Source organism: Salmo salar, chromosome 12 (assembly GCF_965601325.2).
Source record: "Salmo salar chromosome 12, fSalSal1, whole genome shotgun sequence".
Classification (NCBI taxonomy): Eukaryota; Metazoa; Chordata; class Actinopteri; order Salmoniformes; family Salmonidae; genus Salmo; species Salmo salar.
In genome coordinates this window covers 91,097,138-91,117,343 of record NC_138302.1, presented here as the reverse complement: position 1 = coordinate 91,117,343, position 20,206 = coordinate 91,097,138, and the positions used below count along the sequence as shown (strand labels likewise).

The following is a 20,206-nucleotide window of genomic DNA, read 5'->3' as shown; positions in this document are numbered from 1 at the left end:
TACTACCATACCCGTCGAAAGGCACTTAAATCGATTGTCGATCGCCCTCAATGGCACACATACACAATCCATGTCTCAATTGTCGAGGCTTAAAAATCCTTCTTTAACCTGTCTCCTCCCCTTCATCTACACTGATTAAAGTGGATTTAACAAGTGACATCAATAAGGGATCATAGCTTTCACCTGGTCAGTCTCATAGAGCAGATGTCAAATTTTTTGTACACCCAGTGTATACTATATGTAACTGAGCCTAGACACTACTGATGATTTGTATGGACCCCAGGAAGAATAGCCGCACAATCCACACGATGAGCATACGCATGAAGTTGCACTGCGTGATAATTTGAAGGTTAAATTAAAGCTACAAAATAATTGTATTTGACCAATTTTATTCTTGTTTAATTCAATCTGTCATACAGATACGTTGTATCAACCCCTTGCATGAGGACCATTGAGTAATTGGTGAGGTTTGTCCTGTTCATCATCCTTCTGTCTCAAATATCATTTGCCAGCAGTAATTTGTGCCTCGGTGTAAATTTATAAAAGCATATAATTATCAACTACTAAAAAAATAAATAAGTCACTATAAAACTTAAGATTTCAGGGACAGCATAATGAATTGTTTGCCTTTTATACCATTCAATAAAGGCAATTCATAAAATGCCCACTTACATTTTAAATTTATAAAATGGCGAGCACAAGCACAGGATATGATGAACAACAAGGCAAATAAGCAAAACATGTCAAATGCATGCAGGAAAGCCTATATATACACACATACGAAAAACATGATACAAGTTTGGAAGAGTCCATCTTTGACTTGATATTGACATAACCATGGCAGTGCCCTTGGCTCAACATCAGCTCCAGTGTATCTGGCACACTTGCAGGGTAGGGTATTACATGCATGTATGATTGTACCAACCACAAACTTTTCCCTCGTCTCCAGTTCAGATATTTTAACCAATGTAGGGTGAACTACGCACAACTGACAAGGCTGAGGATGGTAAAAGGCAAATCTGTACAGGCTCCGGGGGGGGGGTGAATTTGCCATTTAGTTCTGACCCAGTCCATAATGTTAGGTGCAAGTGCGTATTGTGTAGTATTTGTCCTCCATTTCCCCAGTGTAACTTCAGCAAGGAATTCAAAAAGGCCTAGAGACTGAGAGGGACCTCTCACTGGTACTGTCTGTAGTCTCCTCCAAAGGAAGGGGCAGGCATGGGGGCTGGCTCCTCAGCAAACTGGGGACCTGTATAAAGAGGAGAAGAGTTGAGATCAGGGATAGTCTATTGAAAAGACAACTGGGCAGTCATTTGCATTCTCTATAAGCCTTCATTGCAGCCCTGAGAATCATCTATAGCATAGCTCAGTGACACTCACCAGTTGGGAACTGTGATGAAGCAAATCTAGTGAGCAGGATCCCAGCACCCTCTATCAACGCCAGCAGTATACCTCCCATTGCTGCAGAGCCCACCATGGCCACAGGTCCATCTGAAGAGAACAGTAGAGAAATCAGAAAAACAGACTAGCCTTGACAGTAAACCAAAACACAACATTTACAGTGCAAATCAGACCCTGTTCCCTTTTTCCACATTTTGTAACGTTACAGCCTGATTCTAAAAATGGATTCAATCTTTTTCTTATCTACACACAATACCCCATAATGATAAAGCGAATGTTCGCAAATGTATTAAAACCAAAAACCAGAAGTATTCAGATCATTTGCTATGAGACTCGAAATAGAGCTCCGGTGCATCCTGTTTCCATTGATGATCCTTGAGCTGTTGCTACAACTTGGTTGGAGTTCAGCGGTGGTAAATTAAATTCATTGGACATGATTTGGAAAGGCACACACCGGTCTATATGAGACCCCACAGTTGACAGTGAGGTCGAAGGAATTGTCCGCAGAGCTCCGAGACAGGATTGTGTCGAGGCACAGATCTGGGGAAGGGTACCAAAAAATGTCTGCAGCATTGAAGGATCCCAACAACACAGTGGCCTCCATCATTCTTAAATGGAAGAAGTTTGGAACCACCAAGACTCTTCCTAGAGCTGGCCGCCCAGCCAAACTGAGCAATTGGGGGAGAAGGGCCTTGGTCAGGAGGTGACCAAGAACACGATGGTCAATGACAGAGCTCCAGAGTTCCTCTGTGGAGATGGAAGAACCTTCCAGAAGGACAACCATCTCTGCAGCACTCCACCAATCAGGCCTTTATGGTAGAGTGGCCAGACAGAAGCCACTCCTCAGTAAAAGGCACGACAGCCCGTTTGGAGTTTGCCAAAAGGCACCTCAGACTCTCAGACCATGAGAAACAAGATTCTCTGGTCTGATGAAACCAAGATTGAAATCTTTGGCATGAATGCCAAGCGTCACGTCTGTAGAAAACCTGGCACCATCCCTACGTTGAAGCATGGTGGTGGCAGCATCATGCTATGGGGATGTTTTTCAGCGGCAGGGACTGGGAGACTAGTCAGGATCGAGGGAAAGATGAACAGAGCAAAGTACAGAGAGATCCACGATAAAAACTTGCTCTAGAGTGCTCAGGACCTGACTGGGGTGAAGGTTCTCCTTCCAACAGGACAACGATCCTAAGCACACAGCCAAGATAATGCAGGAGTGGCTTCGGGACAAGTCTCTGAATGTCCTTGAATGGCCCAGCCAAAACCCAGACTTGAACCCGATCAAACATCTTTGGAATGACCTGAAAATAGATGTGCAGCGACACTCCCCTTCCAACCTGACAGAGCTTGAGAGGATCTGCAGAGAAGAATGGGAGAAACATCCCAAATACAGGTGTGCCAAGCTTGTAGCGTCATTCCCAAGAAGACTCGAGGCTGCAATCGCTGCCAAAGGTGCTTCAAAATACTGAGTAAAGGGTCTGAATACTTATGTAAATGTCATATATATATTTTTTTTTATATATTTTTATATATATATATATTTTTATATATATATATATATATATATATATATATATATATATATATATATATATATATATATATATATATATATATATATATAAATTAGCATAATTTTCTAAAAACCAGATTTTTGCTTCGTCGTTATAGGGTATTGAGTGTAGATTGATGAGAAACAAAAGTGTTAATACATTTTAGAATAAGGCTGTAACGTAACAAACTTTGGAAAAAGTCAATGCGCCCAAATACTTTCTGAATGCACATTGAGTGAAAAAACACTATGCCTACGCAAATGTTCAGAATTGAAATGCACATATTGTGGGTAGTGGGTATATTTGAGAGGGGAATAAGCATGGGAAAATACATAGCTGTGTTAAACAAGGAACAAACGGTGCAAATGTTCTTATAAGATACAGTACGGGGGCGTTTTGTTGCGAGTATGATGTGGGATGGAGAAAAATATGAAGGTCCTTCACAGCAATGCTGTCGCTTGTGGACTTGAAATGAGAATTATTAACCAAATGAGTCCCACCATTATGCCGGCGTAAGTCTGTGTGATTAACGGCAGCTGAGCTAGAGCAGTGTTTGTGAGACAAGGGCGGATCCCAAAGCCGGGTCTTTTTACAAACATTTCTGTAGAGTCTGAATGGTTTGAGCCACAAACTATTAAAATCTAGCTATGAAAAGAAGAGACATGTTTTGCTCTATGACGCTCACACACTACACAAGAGTCATTAGAAGGGGTTCATCTACATAAAAGATCATATTAGTGTCTATAATACTGTAATAAACTCACAGTTGCCGTCACAAACTCCTACAATTTGTCACTGACTAGTTGGATATTAATTTCCCAGTGAGCAAACAATTTCTGTACTTACAGCATTCATATAAATTCATTTTTATCAGGTTTTTGCTTTGGTTGACCTTGTTTTTTTTATTGACACTTGTTAATAAAACTCATGAATGCAATTATATATGTAAAATTGTTTTGTGTTCTACTTGTAGCCCTGGTTGTCCTGTAAAGAAAATGGTAAAACACTTAATTGGGAGTCTAAATATAAGGGCTGGACATGCAGATAAATGTAAGTCAGATAAAAAGTGATCTTTGCTGGGGTCACTCACTTCTTGCTGCGAGGATAGCTCCAGTCATGGCCCCGCTTGTGATGGAGTTCCAGGGGTCCTCTTTCTCCCTTACCTTTACCAACCCACAGTCAATCATGGAGAAGAGTCCTCCCCATACTGCAAAGCTACCTACAATAAAAACAGAATCCACATGGTTTCAGACAGAGAAAGCAACAATGCATTACACTCAGAAAATAAAATAAGGACCTAATATGGCAAATACGTTTCAATTTGAATGTGCACTCACCCCCCAACTGTGGGGCTCTGGTTTTGATGGCAGTCATGCTACCTTTCAATCGGTGGCTCATCCCCTGAGAACAGAAAGAAGATGCATCAAAACTCCTCATTCATCACGCCTCACCTAACCCCTTTTCATGACTCCAATTTCATTCCATTGAACCATTAGAGGTCTCCATTAGCCATGTGTGGCAAATGACAGAAGGCTGCACAAATGCTCTGTTTAAAACGCAAATAGAACTAATGTGCAATACCGTTTAGGAAAAATGTGGAACTTAACTCATATAAGCGAGAAACAAAATGTGAAATACAAAAGGCACACTTACTGTAAGCAGTTTAGGAACGTTGCACCCGGCTGTATTTTAAAAAACACAGAAAAGTGGAATGGAACAATAGAAATGCAAGCGCAAGGTGAGAGGATGTGTCATAGTGTAACAGTCGGGTGCAACTTTGCTAAACTGCGCAAAGTATGTATATCTTTTGTATTTGAAACATTCTTTCTCGCTTATATGAAAGTTCCAAAGATTTCCAAAGCGTAACTTTAGCACGGATTAACAATGTTTCTAAATGTCAAAATAATGAGTTGGGATTGTAGTTCACTTGGAGCCAGCTGTCCTCCAAACCAACCATCACCAGAAAACCCAAGACGGGGAACGACTGTATACTAGAGGTCGACCGATTAATCGGAATGGCCGATTAATTAGGGCCGATTTCAAGTTTTCATAACAATCGGAAATTGTTATTTTTGGACGGCGTTTTTTTTTTACACCTTTATTTAACTAGGCAAGTCAGTTAAGAACACATAATTATTTTCAATGACGGCCTAGGAACGGTGGGTTAACTGCCTTGTTCAGAGGCAGAACGACAGATTTTTACCTTGTCAGCTCGGAGATTCAATCTTGCAACCTTACGGTTAACTAGTCCAACGCTCTAACCACCTGCTTTACATTGCACTCCACGAGGAGCCTGCCTGTTACGCGAATGCAGTAAGAAGCCAAGGTAAGTTGCTAGCTAGCATGAAACTTATCTTATAAAAAACAACAAATCAATCATAATCACTAGTTAACTACACATGGTTGATGATATTACTAGTTTATCTAGCCTGTCCTGCGTTGCATATAATCGCTTCGGTACATGTTGCTCCAACCATAAACATCAATGCCTTTCTTAAAATCAATACACAAGTATATATTTTTAAACCTGCATATTTTGTTAATATTGCCTGCTAACGTGAATTTCTTTTAACTTGGGAAAATGTGTCACTTCTCTTGCAACAGAGTCAGGGTATATGCAGCAGTTTGGGCCGCCTGGCTCGTTGCGAACTGTGAAGACTATTTCCTCCTAACAAAGACAGCCGACTTCGCCAAATGGGGGATGATTTAACAAAAGTGCATTTGCGAAAAAAGCACAATCGTTGCACGACTGTACCTAACCATAAACATCAATGCCGTTCTTAAAATCAATACACAGAAGTATATATTTTTAAACCTGCATATTTAGCTAAAAGAAATCCAGGTTAGCAGGCAATATTAACCAGGTGAAATTGTGTCAGTTCTCTTGCGTTCATTGCACGCAGAGTCAGGGTATATGCAACAGTTTGGGCCGCCTGGCTCGTTGCGAACTAATTTGCCAGAAGTTTACGTAATTATGACATAACATTGAAGGTTGTGCAATGTAACAGGAATATTTAGACTTAGGGATGCCACCCGTTAGATAAAATACGGAACGGTTCCGTATTTCACTGAAAGGAAAAACATTTTGTTTTCGAGATGATAGTTTCCGGATTCGACCATATTAATGACCTAAGGCTCATATTTCTGTGTGTTTATTATATTATAATTAAGTCTATGATTTGATAGAGCAGTCTGACTGAGCGGTGGTAGGCACCAGCAGGCTCGTACGCATTCATTCAAACAGCACTTTCGTGCGTTTTGCCAGCAGCTCTTCGCTGTGCTTCAAGCATTGCGCTGTTTATGACTTCAAGCCTATCAACTACCAAGATTAGGCTGGTGTAACCGATGTGAAATGGCTAGCTAGTTAGCGGGGTGCGCGCTAATAGCGTTTCAAACGTCACTCGCTCTGAGACTTGGAGTCGTTGTTCCCCTTGCTCTGCATGGGTAACGCTGCTTCGAGGGTGGCTGTTGTCAATGTGTTCCTGGTTCGAGCCCAGGTAGGAGCAAGGAGAGGGACGGAAGCTATACTGTTACACTGGCAATACTAAAGTGCCTATAAGAACATCCAATAGTCAAAGGTATATGAAATACATATCGTACAGAGAGAAATAGTCCTATAATTCCTATAATAACTACAACCTAAAACTTCTTACCTGGGAATATTGAAGACTCATGTTAAAAGGAACCACCAGCTTTCATATGTTCTCATGTTCTGAGCAAGGAACTTAAACGTTAGCTTTCTTACATGGCACATATTGCACTTTTACTTTCTTCTCCAACACTTTGTTTTTGCATTATTTAAACATGTTTCATTATTTATTTGAGGCTAAATTGATTTTATTGATGTATTATATTAAGTTAAAATAAGTGTTCATTCAGTATTGTTGTAATTGTCATTATTACAAATAAATAAATAAAATTGGCCGATTAATAGGCATCTGCTTTTTTGGTCCTCCAATAATCGGTATCGGCGTTGAAAAATCATAATCGATCGACCTCTACTGTATACCACCTTGGGTTCTCCAGAGTCACGCCTCACTATGTCCAACTCATTCAGCAAAGTGCCAAATTATTAGTCAAACAAGGGCTGTAATTGACAGGTATTTTCATAAGTTAAAATGTAACTGTTCCTTCAAATTACAAAGGCTGTATCAAACATAGCTGTCAACTTAATTTTTCACATGGGTGAATTTATTTACATGGCTTTACATACTGAAGGTGAATTTCTGAAGCCCTTGACTGCCTGGAAGATCCCTCCTCCAATGGCCCCCATGGTGAAAGCACCTCCACAGTCGTCCACAATTCTCCACGGACTGCAAAAACACAGTGTTCAATAAACACAGATAACCACACCACAGATCTCTACCAGTTTTTCCTTCAGGGTCATGGGTGCATTTAACTTTGATGCAACCAAGATAGTTTTTACACTGTGCTGGAGAGTCCAGCACAATGTAAAAACTCTAAAAACTATTGGATCGAAGCTAGAGTGCATTTAAAATGCATGAAAAATGTTTTGATTGCCACACTGAGTAGATACCGGTAGGCTAACCATAGATACATACTGCTTTACTCATCTCATAGTATATACTGTATTCTATTTAGTCAATACCACTCCGACATTGCTCGTCCTAATATTTAAATATTTCTTAATTCCACTTTTACTTTTTAGATTTGTGTATTGTTATACTACTGCACGGTTGGAGCTAGGAACACAAGCATTTTGCTACACCCGCAATAACATATGCTAAATATGTGTATGTGACCAATACATTGTATTTGATTAAGCTAATGTAGTTGCTTGAAACGTAGCTAAGCTGTGCTAGCAGCACATACCTTACAAACTACTAATAGCTAGCTATCCCTTACAATTGCTAGCTGGCATATCACATTTTTTTCAGCTTTAACTAGGCAAGTCAGTTAAGAACAAATTCTTATTTACATTGACGGCCTACCGGGGAACCGTAGGTTAACTGCCTTGTTCAGGGGCATAACGACATATTTTTACCTTGTCAGCTCGGGGATTATATCCAGCAACCTTTAACCACTAACGTTAGGCTCCCTGCCGCCCCACTAGGCTACCTTAACGAGTAGAATAACGTTAGTGAGATAGCTAGTTAGTTACTATTACCCTTAATATGATATATTAATATATTAGGTAGCTATGGTTTCTCATGTGGATGGAACATGCAGACATTACATCACACACTATGAAATGATTGAGCAACCACAATCCATAGTTAGCAGGCTAGTCACGTAGCAGGGCTAGCTAGTTACTTGTGAACCGTGAACGTGGGAAATATCTAAAGCAACTCATTTGTGGTGAATAGTGTTGCTCACACAACGTATGCGTGAAATTATACGATTTTAACGTCGTTACCACCACCAACATTTAAACGTTCAACAAGGTCATTGAAGAGTGCTTCCCAACAACGAACACGGCTTGCTTGCTAGCTGCGTTAGCTAGATAACTAATTTAATTAGCTAGCATCGTTAGCTTAGCTGAATATCTTCGGATTTGGGGGTTTAAAATATTCGTTTTGATGAACAATATATTGATTGTATATTTTAACAGCTTATATATGATGTTAGGACACCATAATAACAAGACCGGTAAAGCTGTCTTGTACTTTAGCTAGCTAGCTACCAAGACTCACCATGGCTCCCGTGCGTATTCCTCCATTTTGTTATTTCAATGGTCCTCCGTCACTAGTTACTACAGCCACAAAGTCATAAACCCCGCCCATTTCTACCATTTCTCTTCATAAAATGGGATTTTAACCATAACCTTAACCACACTACTAACCTTATGCCTAACCCTAACCTTAAATTAAAACCAAAAATAAATGTTTTACTATATAGCCACTTTTGACTTTGTGTCTGTGTGTTCCCCCTGATGTAACTGCCAACAACAACCGGAGAAACGACTACGTCATCACTAAATAAATAATGTAGCTATTGCATTATTACATTTTAATTTAATGTTTTATCACAGAGTTTATAAACCCAGAAGTGCAACATCGCAAAACATCCAGGAACGCTTGCGAAGCAGACTAAGCAGACCAGGCATGGGTTTGAGAAGTCACTCTACTGTTCCGAGAGGGATAGCATCAAACCCGTGATGTATCATGGTTAAATTATGACTGACTGATCTACAAATAATAATGAGTCATTATTTATGATGCGAGGTGATTTGTAGATCAGTCAGTCGGCAGTCACCTGCACTGTCAGCTGCAATGTCAAACAAGGCGAATCAGAGAAGTGAAAAATGCTTCCCAGTTGTTCATTTTCTCAAAATCTAAATGCACAACTTAGATTTGAGACAATGTCTTATGTAGTTTAACATACTATTACTCCAATAATGCTCAGCGCTCAACACCATAGTGCCCACGCATCACTAAACTAAGGATCCTGGGACTTAACACCTCCCTCTATAACTGGATCCAGGATTTCCTGACGGGTCGCCCCCAGGTGGTAAGGGTAGGCAACAACACGTCTGCCACGTTGATCCTCAACACTGGGGCACCTCAGGGGTGTGTACTTCATCCCCTCCTGTACTCCCTGTACATCCACGACTGCGTGGCCAAACACGACTCCAACACTATCATTAAGTTTGCTGATGACACAACAGTGGTAGGCCTGATCAACGACGAGGCAAGCTATAGGGAGGAAGTCAGAGAACTGGCAGTGTGGTGCCAGGACAACAACCTTTCCCTCACTGTGAGCAAGACAAAGGAGCTGATCGTGGACTACAGGAAAAGGCAGGCCGAACAGGCCCCCATTAACATCAACAGGGCTGTAGTGGAGCGGATCGAGAGTTTCAAGTTCCTTGGTGTCCAAACACACCAAGACAGTCGTGAAGAGGGCACGACAAAACCTTTTCCCCCTCAGGAGACTGAAAAGATTTGGCATGGGTCCCCTGATCCTCAAAAAGTTATACAGCTGCACCATTGGGAGCATCCTGACCAGTTGCATCACCGCCTGGTATGGCAACTGCTCGGCATCTGACCGTAAGGCACTACAGAGGGTAGTGCGTATAGCCCACTGGGACCAAGCTTCCTGCCATCCAGGACCTACATAATAGGCGGTGTCAGAGGAAAGCCCATAAAATTGTCAGAGACTCCAGTCACCCAAGTTATAGAGTGTTTTCTCTGCTACCACACTGCAAGCAGTACCAGAGCGCCAAGTCTAGGACCAAAGGCTCCTTAACAGCTTCTATCCCCAAACCATAAGACTGCTGAACAATTAATCAAATGCCCCCCCTCCATTTGTTTTGTACTCTGCTGCTATTCGCTGTTTATTATCTATGCATAGTCATTTCACCCCTACCTACATGTACAAATTACCTCAACTAACCTGTACCCTGCACACTGACTCGGTACTGGTATCCCCTGTATATAGCCTCGTTATTGTTATGTTATTCTGTTACTTTTTATTATATTTTTATTATTTTTAACTTTATTTATTTGGTAAATATTTTCTTAAATTCTTCTTGAACTGCACTGTTGGTTAAGGGCTTGTAAGTGAGCATTTCACGGTACGGTCTACACCTGTTGTATTTGGAGCACGTGAGAAATAAAGTTTGATTTGATTTGATCTTGTGAACATGACAAACTGACACGTTTACATTTTTCATAAAAAACAACTTTATATCGAAGGAGTGCCTTTGATTTGACAACTTGCACTTGCGCAGTTCGGCGCGGAACAACCATTAGACCCTTTTTAATTGGCTTGTTCGACATTGCAGCCGACAGTGCAGGCGGCTGCCGGCTGACTGATCTGCAAATCACCTTGCGTCATAAATAATTACTCATTAATATTTGTAGATCATTCTGTCAGTCACAATTTACCCGTGATACATTATGGCTTGTATGCTCTCGAACACGGCCACAGTCCATGGTTAGACCCGACTACGTTTTCTTCGCATGAGTTTAGCTAGCCAACGTGACGTTGCCATGAAATCGCGATCGGGGATTTCAATTGGAGAAGCAGTTTCTAGCTTCATACTGTACTGTCTGTAGTTTTATCTTCGTCGATAACTCTTCACTAAAATAGAAAGTCAAGACAAACTCTGGGCCCTATTATGGTCAGAAAAAACTCTTGGCCCTTTAAGATTTTAATAGATTTTCTGGAAACTAGTTTGTCATCTAGCTGTCCAAAGACTATTTTTGGTTAAAGACTCCCCAAAGACCAAACTCTTTCTTTATAATCTAATTTCAATTATTAGTACCCCAAGTTTTTCCTGAGCATGTGACCTGACCAGGAAAAAACGGTCAAATCACATCAAAGACTCTAGGCCTACAGGTCAGATTTTCCATCCAATCTGGGGTGGCAGGTAGCCTTGCGGTTAAGAGCAGTAACCAAAAGGTTGCTGGTTCAAATCCCCAGGAAGACTAGGTGAACAATCTGTCAACATGCCCTTGAGTAAGGCTCTATTCACTCTGGATAAGAGCGTCTGCTAAAATGTCAATCTTGTCAGATCATATGGAAAAACTCATGGCCCAAGTTATAAAGTGTAATTACACAAGCTGATCATTTCAGGAATAGCCCACTGTTTGGGCTATTACACAAGCTGATAATTTTCAGATTCCTCCCTACCCCACTCCCCATCAGACCAGCGTTCATGGGGAGAGCCAGACAGACCGCTGGCCCACTTCCCATTATTAGGAACGAGAAAGGAATGAATCACAGTGCAACTCCTCATTGAGAAATGACCAAATATAGGCATTTCATGGATGCAGAGGTTTAGGCCAGGCAGTCGAGATGTAAACTGACCTGTTGCTATCCCTCTCAACCCCAAGTGCACTGGCCAGAGAGAGCAATGCTTTTCCACTGCCTTGAACATGATGTCCTTAAAGGAGCCATCTCACAACTTCTCAAATGTTGTCAGAACTAGTAGCAGTGCTTGACTTGGACTGAAATAGGTGCCGGGTACTCCTTCGGGTTGCCGTTACTGTTTATATTTAGGCACTTTTGAGCTAATATTCTATAAGAGGTGCAGGAGCTCTAGCATTAGAAACATTGAGGTGCCGGTACTCCGCTCCAGTGAGCTCCCACCCAAGTCAATCACTGGTAGTAGACAGTCCTCTCTCTTTTGTTGGTTGTGTGAAGGACATGATCTTGTGGGAGAGAACTTGTAGAGTATACTGTACTGTACTCTCCAGCTAAAGTTCACATTCCATTTAGTCTTGTCCGCCAGCCATGTGTACAGAAATGGAAATCAGATTGACTTTACAGTATACACACAACAGCGCATTAGATCATTAGCTTTCTGTTCCCAAGGAACACTTCAGTGCTCTCTGTGTGTGTACACAAACATTTTATTAGGATCCATTTGACATTGTATACTCGGCATGGCACACAGAATGGTCCATTCGGTCACAAAGCTTCGATATCATTGCAGGTTACAGGGCTCTACCAAGACAACATATCTTATATAGATGCTGGACATTATTCCTGATTCTGTCAACCAAGCAATAGACAGACATAGCCTACTGAATACTTCTCAAGCAGAAGAAATTGTATTAAGATTAAAAAATGGGAATGTCCCCCTGAAAGGAAAATATTTTTTTAATAGATGTTTAACATTAAAACAAAATACAGTAAACGTATCCCTAGCATTTTCTTTGTATCAGTACTGTACTATCAAATAATGGACAGATATTACCTCATCCTGTATCTTATTATTAGACAATGTATTTTTACCTTTATTCTTTTTGTACTTCATTGCAAAGTTGTTAAAATAAAGTTTATTATATTACACTTTCAATTGCAAACATATCAGTACTTTTTATTAAAGGTATACAAGCTCTGTAAGTAAAGTTAGTGAAGTCTAATATGACAGAGAAACCACATTATGCATACAAATAGTCAATAGTCACTTTTAGAGCAGTGAGACACTCTGTACAACAACACATCCAATTATTATTATTTTTTAAAATGTATTATTATTTTGTATTCTATTTAACCAGGCAAGTCAGTTAAGAACACATTCTTATTTACAATGACAGAATACCCCAGCCAAACCCTCCCCTAACCCGGACGACGCTGGGCCACTTGTGCGCCGCCCTATGGGACTCCCGATCACAGCCGGTTGTGATACAGCCCAGGATCGAACCAGGGTCTGTAGTGACACCTCTAGCACTGAGATGCAGTGCCTTAGACCGCTGCACCACTCAGGAGCTAGTATTGCATAGCTCAACAAGGCTGCTCTGACATGTTAATAAAATAAACTGTTTTGACATCCTTAATCGTAAGACGCCCAGCCTAGAATATATTTGCATTGTTGTTGCTGTAAATAGTATTCTGTGATTTGTTCTCTTTGCTTTTGACAGTGTCGTTTTTTTTCTTCTGTTAGAATTATAATTTTTTGCACTTTAAGCAAAATGTATGAAAATAACTTTATACATAACGTTGTTATTACTAAAAGGGCGACCATACTTACATCCAAATAAGACTGAACTTCCTTACTGAATCGTTCAAAGAAGACTGGGATTATAGGTTGCTTTTTATGTGAAAACTTTGCCTGAGATGTCAGTCTTGAGATTTGGCAATGACACACATTACAAACCACCTTCTCTCCTCCCCCTGTGAATTTTCGAAGTCTAACCCCATTTTAATTCCCTGATAATATACCATGGAGAATCAGCAGTTTTGTCAAAATTCTATGTCACAAGCCACGAGGTGATTCCCTCCACAAATAAATAAACTGTCAAATTACAGTCCAATTTTTCAATGAATGTTAAAGTAGATTTGTATAGAATTTACAGAAAACTGTTTGACCTGCTTATCAGTTACCACGCCCACACATTATACTGTACACATCATGCCACATATGCTTGTCAACATACCATATGAACGACTTCATAATCTAGTGCAAATAACAGGCAAAGTATCAACACAGACAAAGGCAGACATATAGGACCTCAGGGCACGTCCTGCTGAAAAACTCGCTCCACAGGGTCCCTGCAGTCCAGTGTATAGCTTAAGGAGAGAACTCACGGCACAGTGGAAGCCGTGCATCCAATAGAAATCATCTGTTCATTCTCTGCTTGCCTGCCTTATCAACCTCGCAGCACAGTGGTCAGACTGTGTGTCTGTCTATGCATGGGATGTGTAGGAGTTTTGATCCACGTTCAAGACCACCTGTGTGGTTCCTATTTCTTCGGTTATGGTCTCGATTCCAGAGGACTACTGCAACAGCTTTGGTACCGCAACCTGTAGGAAGAGAGGGGATGGTGTATGGATAGGCATATAAATATATACATGTGTTACAACTCTTTCTGTCTATCAGCAATTGATCCTTTCCCCATCTTACCTTCTTCAGTTTCTTCATATTGGCATTCCTAATGGAGTCCAGCAGTTGGTCCCTGGAGTTAACACCGGTTTTGTTGGCCTTATCATCCATCTTCCTCTGTGATGCAGGCGTCAGGGAGTTGCGTAGGGAGTCTATGTCCAGCATGGGGGGTGGAGGTGGGGGTGGTCCTCCAGGAGGAGGGGGTGGAGGAGGTCCCACTCCTGGTCCTTTTTTAGGAGTCAACTTTGGCGAGGCCATTGGTGAGGGATGTGGGGAGGGTTTAGGGGAAGCCTTGGGGGAACCCCGGAGGAATCCTCCAGCAGTTTTGGGGACCTCTAGTGCCCCTTTCTTCTCACCATTGGCCTGGGCCAGCTTCTGCTCCTGTAGGCGCCGCTGTCGCTGCTTGTCCATGTTGCGGCTCAGGATGTTGGTCATGGTCATGCGTGGGCCGGCAAGCTCAAAGCCATAGCCCAGCTTCAGGAGGGTGGTGTTGTCTTTCAATATCTTGGTCATTTCCATTTCTGTCTTTCCCCCACAGATGTGCCTCTGGTTGTGGAAGCGCAGCTCGGTGAGTGTAGTGTTTTTCTGCAAGGCCTGGATCAGGGCCATTATACCCTTGGGGGTGAGAAGGTTTGAGTCCAGGTTGATGCTTGTGATAGACGTGTTGCTGCGCAAGGTGCCCGCGATGGCATAGGCCACGTGGTCGTCAGCACGGCAGTTGGCCAAGGCGAATGTCTTAATGTGGGTGTTTTTATTCAAGGCCTCTGCAAACTGGATGAGTGTTTTAGCCTTGATGACCTCAGAGTTGTTGACGTTGAGCTCGGTCATGGTGGGGTCGTTGCTGCGAACCTGCTCCATGAGGTCATCGAACATGCTGGAGTCCTCGTCTTCTTCCTCCTCTACTTTGGGATTGCTAGGTGTGCTCTTGTTCGCCACAGAGTTCCCACGTTGTTCATCACCCTTGATGGATTTTAGTCCTTCATTCAAATCTTTTCCCTGTTTCTCTTCTGTTTCCTTATCTGTGATACTCCTATCTTTCGCTTTCATACTGTCCTTGCGTTTTAACACCATGTCTTTCTCATTATCCTTACCATCTTCTTTCACTTTCACCTTAGGATCTTCCTTCTCCACTTGCTTCTCACTTCCGCTCTCCTCCTCTTTTGGCAACTTTTGACGCTCAAGTTTCAAGTCAAACTTGTCTTTATTGGGCTTGTCCTTCTCTTCCACTCTGGCTTTCTTATCTTCTGGTTTACTCTCTTCAACGTGACTTTGCTTTTCCACCAACTTTGACACAAGTCCCCTTGTCTTGTTTTCACCTCTTTTCCTACTCTCCTCCTTTCTTTCTTTCTCCTTGATCTCCTCTTTTTCCTTTTTCTCCTGTAACTTCGAGATCATTTCTTTTGTCTTATTACTGGTGCTCAATCTATTGTCTCTTTTCTCCTTAAGCTTGCTATCCTCAATTTTCTCTCTTTCTTTGGCATCCTCTTTCTCTACAATGTCCCTACTCTCCCCTCTCCCGAATCTGTCTCTAGTTGTATCTTTCACGTCAGCGTCGCTACTCTCAACTCTTTTGAAGCTTTCTCTAGTGGTCTCTTTCACGTCTTTTTGTTTGCTCTCCTCTCTCCTGTATCTACTAGACAGGCTGGCTCTGTCCTCTTTAGTACAGTCCGGACCTTTGTTATTTCTCTCCACCATCTTGTTCTCTCGTTCAGTGGAGATACTTGATTGCCTCCTGATCCCTCCTCCTTCCTTCCCCTCCTGACTCAGGCCCATCTTCCTCAGGTACTCTTGTTTCCGGCTCTCCTTCTTGGGTTCTCCCTGCAGGAGAAGAAACATTACATAGGGATGTTTCCACAATGAAATTAATCTGAACAGTATACTGTACACATTGACAAGACTTTCAAGAATCCACACAACAATCCAAACAGTAATATACTGAACAAAAATATAAACACATCATTAAAATGTTGGTCCCATGTTTCATGAGCAGAAATAAAATATCCCAGAAATGTTCCATACGCACAAAAAGATTATTTCTCCCACACTTGGAGAACAAATTTGTTTACATCCCTGTTAGTGAGCATTTCTTCTTGCCAAGATAATCCATCCACCGGAAAGATGTGGCATATCAAGAAGCTGATTAAACAGCATGATCATTACACAGGTGCACCTTGTGCTGGTGCCAATAAAAGGCCACTAAAAATGTGCAGTTTTGTCACACAACACAATGCCACAGATGTCTCAAGTTTTGAGGGAGAGTGCAATTGGCATGTTGACTGCAGGAATGTCCACCAGAGCTGTCGCCAAATAATTTAATGTTCATTTCTCTACCATAAGCTGCCTCCAACGTCGTTTTAGTGGAATTGGCAGTACATCCAACTGGCCTCATAACCGCAGACCACGTGTATGGCGTCGTGTGGGCGAGTGGTTTGCTGATGTCAACATTGTGAACAGAGTGCCCCATGGTGGCGGTGGGTTATGGTATGGGCAGGCATAAGCTACGGACAATGAATACAATTGCATTTTATCAATGGTCTTGAGGCACTGCCCCATGTTGCAAGGATCTGTACACAATTCCTGGAAGCTGAAAATATCCCAGTTCTTCCATGGCCTGCGTACAAACCAGACATGTCACTCATTGAGCATGTTTGGGATGCTCTGGATTGACGTGTGCGACAGCGGGTTCCTGTTCCTGGGAATATCCAACAACTTTGCACAGCCATTGAAGAGTGGGACAACATTCTACAGGCCACAATTAACAGCCTGATCAACTCTATGCGAAGGAGATGTCGCATTGCATGAGGCAAATGGTGGTCACACCGGATACTGACTGGTTTTCTGATCTACGCCCCTACCTTCTTTTTAAAGGTATCTGTGACCAACAGATGCATATCTGTATACCCAGTCATGTGAAATCCATAGATTAGGGCCTAATGATTTTATTTCAATTGACCGATTTCCTGCTATGAACTATAACTCAGTACATTTTTCTTAATTGTTTCTACGGTATCATCCAATTCGAATCAAGATATTGTGTTTCATGTGTGTTTAATTTGTCAATGTGCCTTGCCTGTTATGGTCATCCCCGCATGGCCACCATTCTATGATGTCAACCAGCAACAGCCCTATTAAGATGATTAATCACAGGCCTGTCCTCCAGCTCCAGCTCCAAATCCAAATCAGTCTGTATCCTTGATTATGTAACCCTGTAAGCCTTTGTTTACCAATGATTTACACAAAAACATGCATTTGCTCATTCATGTTCTCTAGAAATATTAATATTAAATATTAAAACGAGTCTTGGTAATACCAGTCTAGTTTTATTTCAAGGCTATTTATGAAGAATAACATATTGGCTCCCTGAGAGCACAGTATGACATAAACTATGATATAATCCCACAGCATGTAAAGTAAACTTGACATTATATACCATGTGTTTACAGTGTGCATGGGGGAGCCTTTTTATAGTGCAGAATACATTTGCAGAGCAGCTAAGTGTTTGATTTGTGAGCCTTGCTCCATCTGTTTTGCTGTGCAAGGCTGCGGCCCTGGCAGATGTGTCCTTAAAAGGCGGTAAGGAACAATCAACCAAGGAATTCTATCAGGCCGGGATTAAGAAGCTCCACAGAGCCCAGGCTCAATCATCTGAAGTGCCCATTTTTTATACACTTCCAACCTCATGGCTCGGTTTCCCCCTACCTGGTAGGGGAAACATTAAAGCTGTCAGCTACAAAAACAACAAATATTTGACCTATAAACTACAAAGCTACTACAATCTGACATCTCTGTATCTTTAAGCATTTCCTCTGTTTACCAAAAGAGACTTGAGCGAAGAATGTGAAAGCCTCTGAGGGGTATACAATAATGTTTTTTCTGGCATTAGAACTAGCAGCAGTGGAGGATGATTTATGTGGAGCATGAGCTGCTGGAATCTTTTCCAAGGTCCCGTTGGCAGGGGAGTAAATGTCAGAAGTATCATCAAAATACCTGTTCAAGAAACACTAACCTAAATGAACTATTAGACATTTGTGAATTGTAATTTGTTTCTCTGGCTTCCAACAGCCAGTCCTATTAACCAAAATGTGTTTTATTATAGTATTATAGTATAACAGTTACGTGAAACGGGTGGAGCTGATGTGAGGGGGTTGAAAGTAGTCTCGATCTGAAAGGATGTGATCAACTTCCACCACTATCAGTTTTGTCAACATCGCTGAGATTCAACAGATTTATCAGTTAAGGGATAAACCAGGTAGATAAACATAGGATAAACACCTAAAGTGACAGATTGTGTCAGTAAAGCATCTCAGAAGGCAGACGTTAGACCATCTCAGTCTCACACATAATAAACATTAACTGTGGGGGTTCCACTGACTTGATGTTCAGTTATCATACCTCAATAGACTGTTCCCTTTGGCTGAGCTTCCCTGGACGCTCTCGGCTGTCCAGCTTAGCATCCCGGTCCCGGACAGCGTTAGTGGCAGGCTGTTCTATGACTATTCCCTCGTTGGGATCCAGGTCCGGGATCACCAACACCTCCTTCTCCAACTCCTCCATCTCCTCAGGGGACAGGTTGGACAGCAGGTTGTCCAGATCAGGGTCCTCGCTCACCTGCCGGCCCGTTCGCGTCAGTCCCCTAACCTTCCTCCTGGACATGGTTACCTCTGGCTGGAGAACACTCAAAGAAAATACCCTCGGAGCAGAACAGATGTAAAGGGTTTGTAGCCTACGAGTTGTATGGTATCTCCTTTAGAATATTGTTCTTTCCTAGTGTAGGAGCTTGCAGAATATCCCCATGGGCCGAAGGTGGTGTCTCTCTCACTGAGACGCCACCAGAGGCATCAATTCTGGTGCTAAGAGGGAGGACTAGAGACTCAGCTTGCAGTCAGGTACCAGTATGGAGTGTTAGCCTATGATGAAAGTTGGTGTGTGAGGCTGGGACATTCTTTGAAATCCTGTGAAACTGCATGTCCATATTTAGTGTAGGGTACATAGTCCTTTAAAGGCAAAGGGAAGGGCGGTGGTTTACAGAAATGCCAAAGCATAGTATAACACAGAGCTACTTCCTCTTTCATGATTACAGCATTACTTCAAGAGGGTTCTGTGTTTAATCAACACAGACTTCATGAAAACAAACTTGTAAAGTTGAATTTGTATTATGCGATGTGTCCATGCTATTGAGGTGTTTTATTACATAGTTTCATGAGATAACTAATAACGAGCTAATGACTAGAAAAACACATATGAAACATTGTTCCAACACGAAAAGTCTAACACTGTGCTGAAATACTGTACATTCAAAAATCGCATTTTGAACTAAAAGAAGAGGGATATTTCACTTGGTGGAAAAGTAACAAATTGAGGACATCTACTGGTCACAATAGTACACTACCATCATTATCATGACCCCTTTCATACATTCAGTGATAGATTGACTTAACATCAGTGGCAACCCGTAATTCAGGGCGGGGCTGCCCACCTTTTTATCTTAAAGAAAAACAAATATCATTTGTGGCCTGTTTGGAATGTTATTTTGGCATTAATACGTGTCACATATCAGTTTGCAAACAGTGTAAAAAGATAATAAATAATCATTGACATAATAAAGCTTGAGTAAGGCAGCTCCAAAATGCAGGTGTTTCAGCCTAGCTCAGTGCTTTCTGCGGTGGTGGGGCAACCAGCGGAAAATACGGAGCATAAGGGTTGGTAATGTTCTCTAGTTGCACCGTGATTGGCTCAGTGTTCGTCACTCATGGGGATACTACGTCACCGCCCAATCTAAGGGTTGAGCTCAAAAATTCAAGCCCCTTGGATGCTGCCATATAGTTTATTAGAAGTGCACATCCAAGAAGGCTCAAGGTCATTGGCCACAGATACAAGGACGTAAAATGACATTATATCTACAGTAGCTTTGATTTGACTGATCATGTCAACATCATAGTTTCAAAATCTTAGCTAGCAG

At 41.8% G+C, this 20,206-nt stretch overlaps 2 protein-coding genes across 2 annotated transcripts; both read right to left on the bottom strand.

The window, feature by feature from the left end:
* Positions 1 to 372: 372 nt before the first annotated feature.
* On the bottom strand, positions 373 to 8,712 carry LOC106566053 (mitochondrial import inner membrane translocase subunit Tim17-A). The gene is made up of 6 exons (XM_014133864.2): positions 8,609 to 8,712; positions 7,168 to 7,267; positions 4,292 to 4,355; positions 4,045 to 4,173; positions 1,381 to 1,491; positions 373 to 1,249 (listed from the first exon to the last, which is right to left on the bottom strand). Exons 1-6 carry the CDS (start codon positions 8,632 to 8,634, stop codon positions 1,176 to 1,178), a joined length of 504 nt encoding a protein of 167 aa, XP_013989339.1. The 5' UTR covers positions 8,635 to 8,712; the 3' UTR covers positions 373 to 1,175.
* Positions 8,713 to 12,503: 3,791 nt separating this feature from the next.
* On the bottom strand, positions 12,504 to 19,167 carry LOC106566054 (uncharacterized). The gene is made up of 3 exons (XM_014133865.3): positions 18,640 to 19,167; positions 14,269 to 16,065; positions 12,504 to 14,168 (listed from the first exon to the last, which is right to left on the bottom strand). Exons 1-3 carry the CDS (start codon positions 18,898 to 18,900, stop codon positions 14,142 to 14,144), a joined length of 2,085 nt encoding a protein of 694 aa, XP_013989340.1. The 5' UTR covers positions 18,901 to 19,167; the 3' UTR covers positions 12,504 to 14,141.
* Positions 19,168 to 20,206: the final 1,039 nt, after the last annotated feature.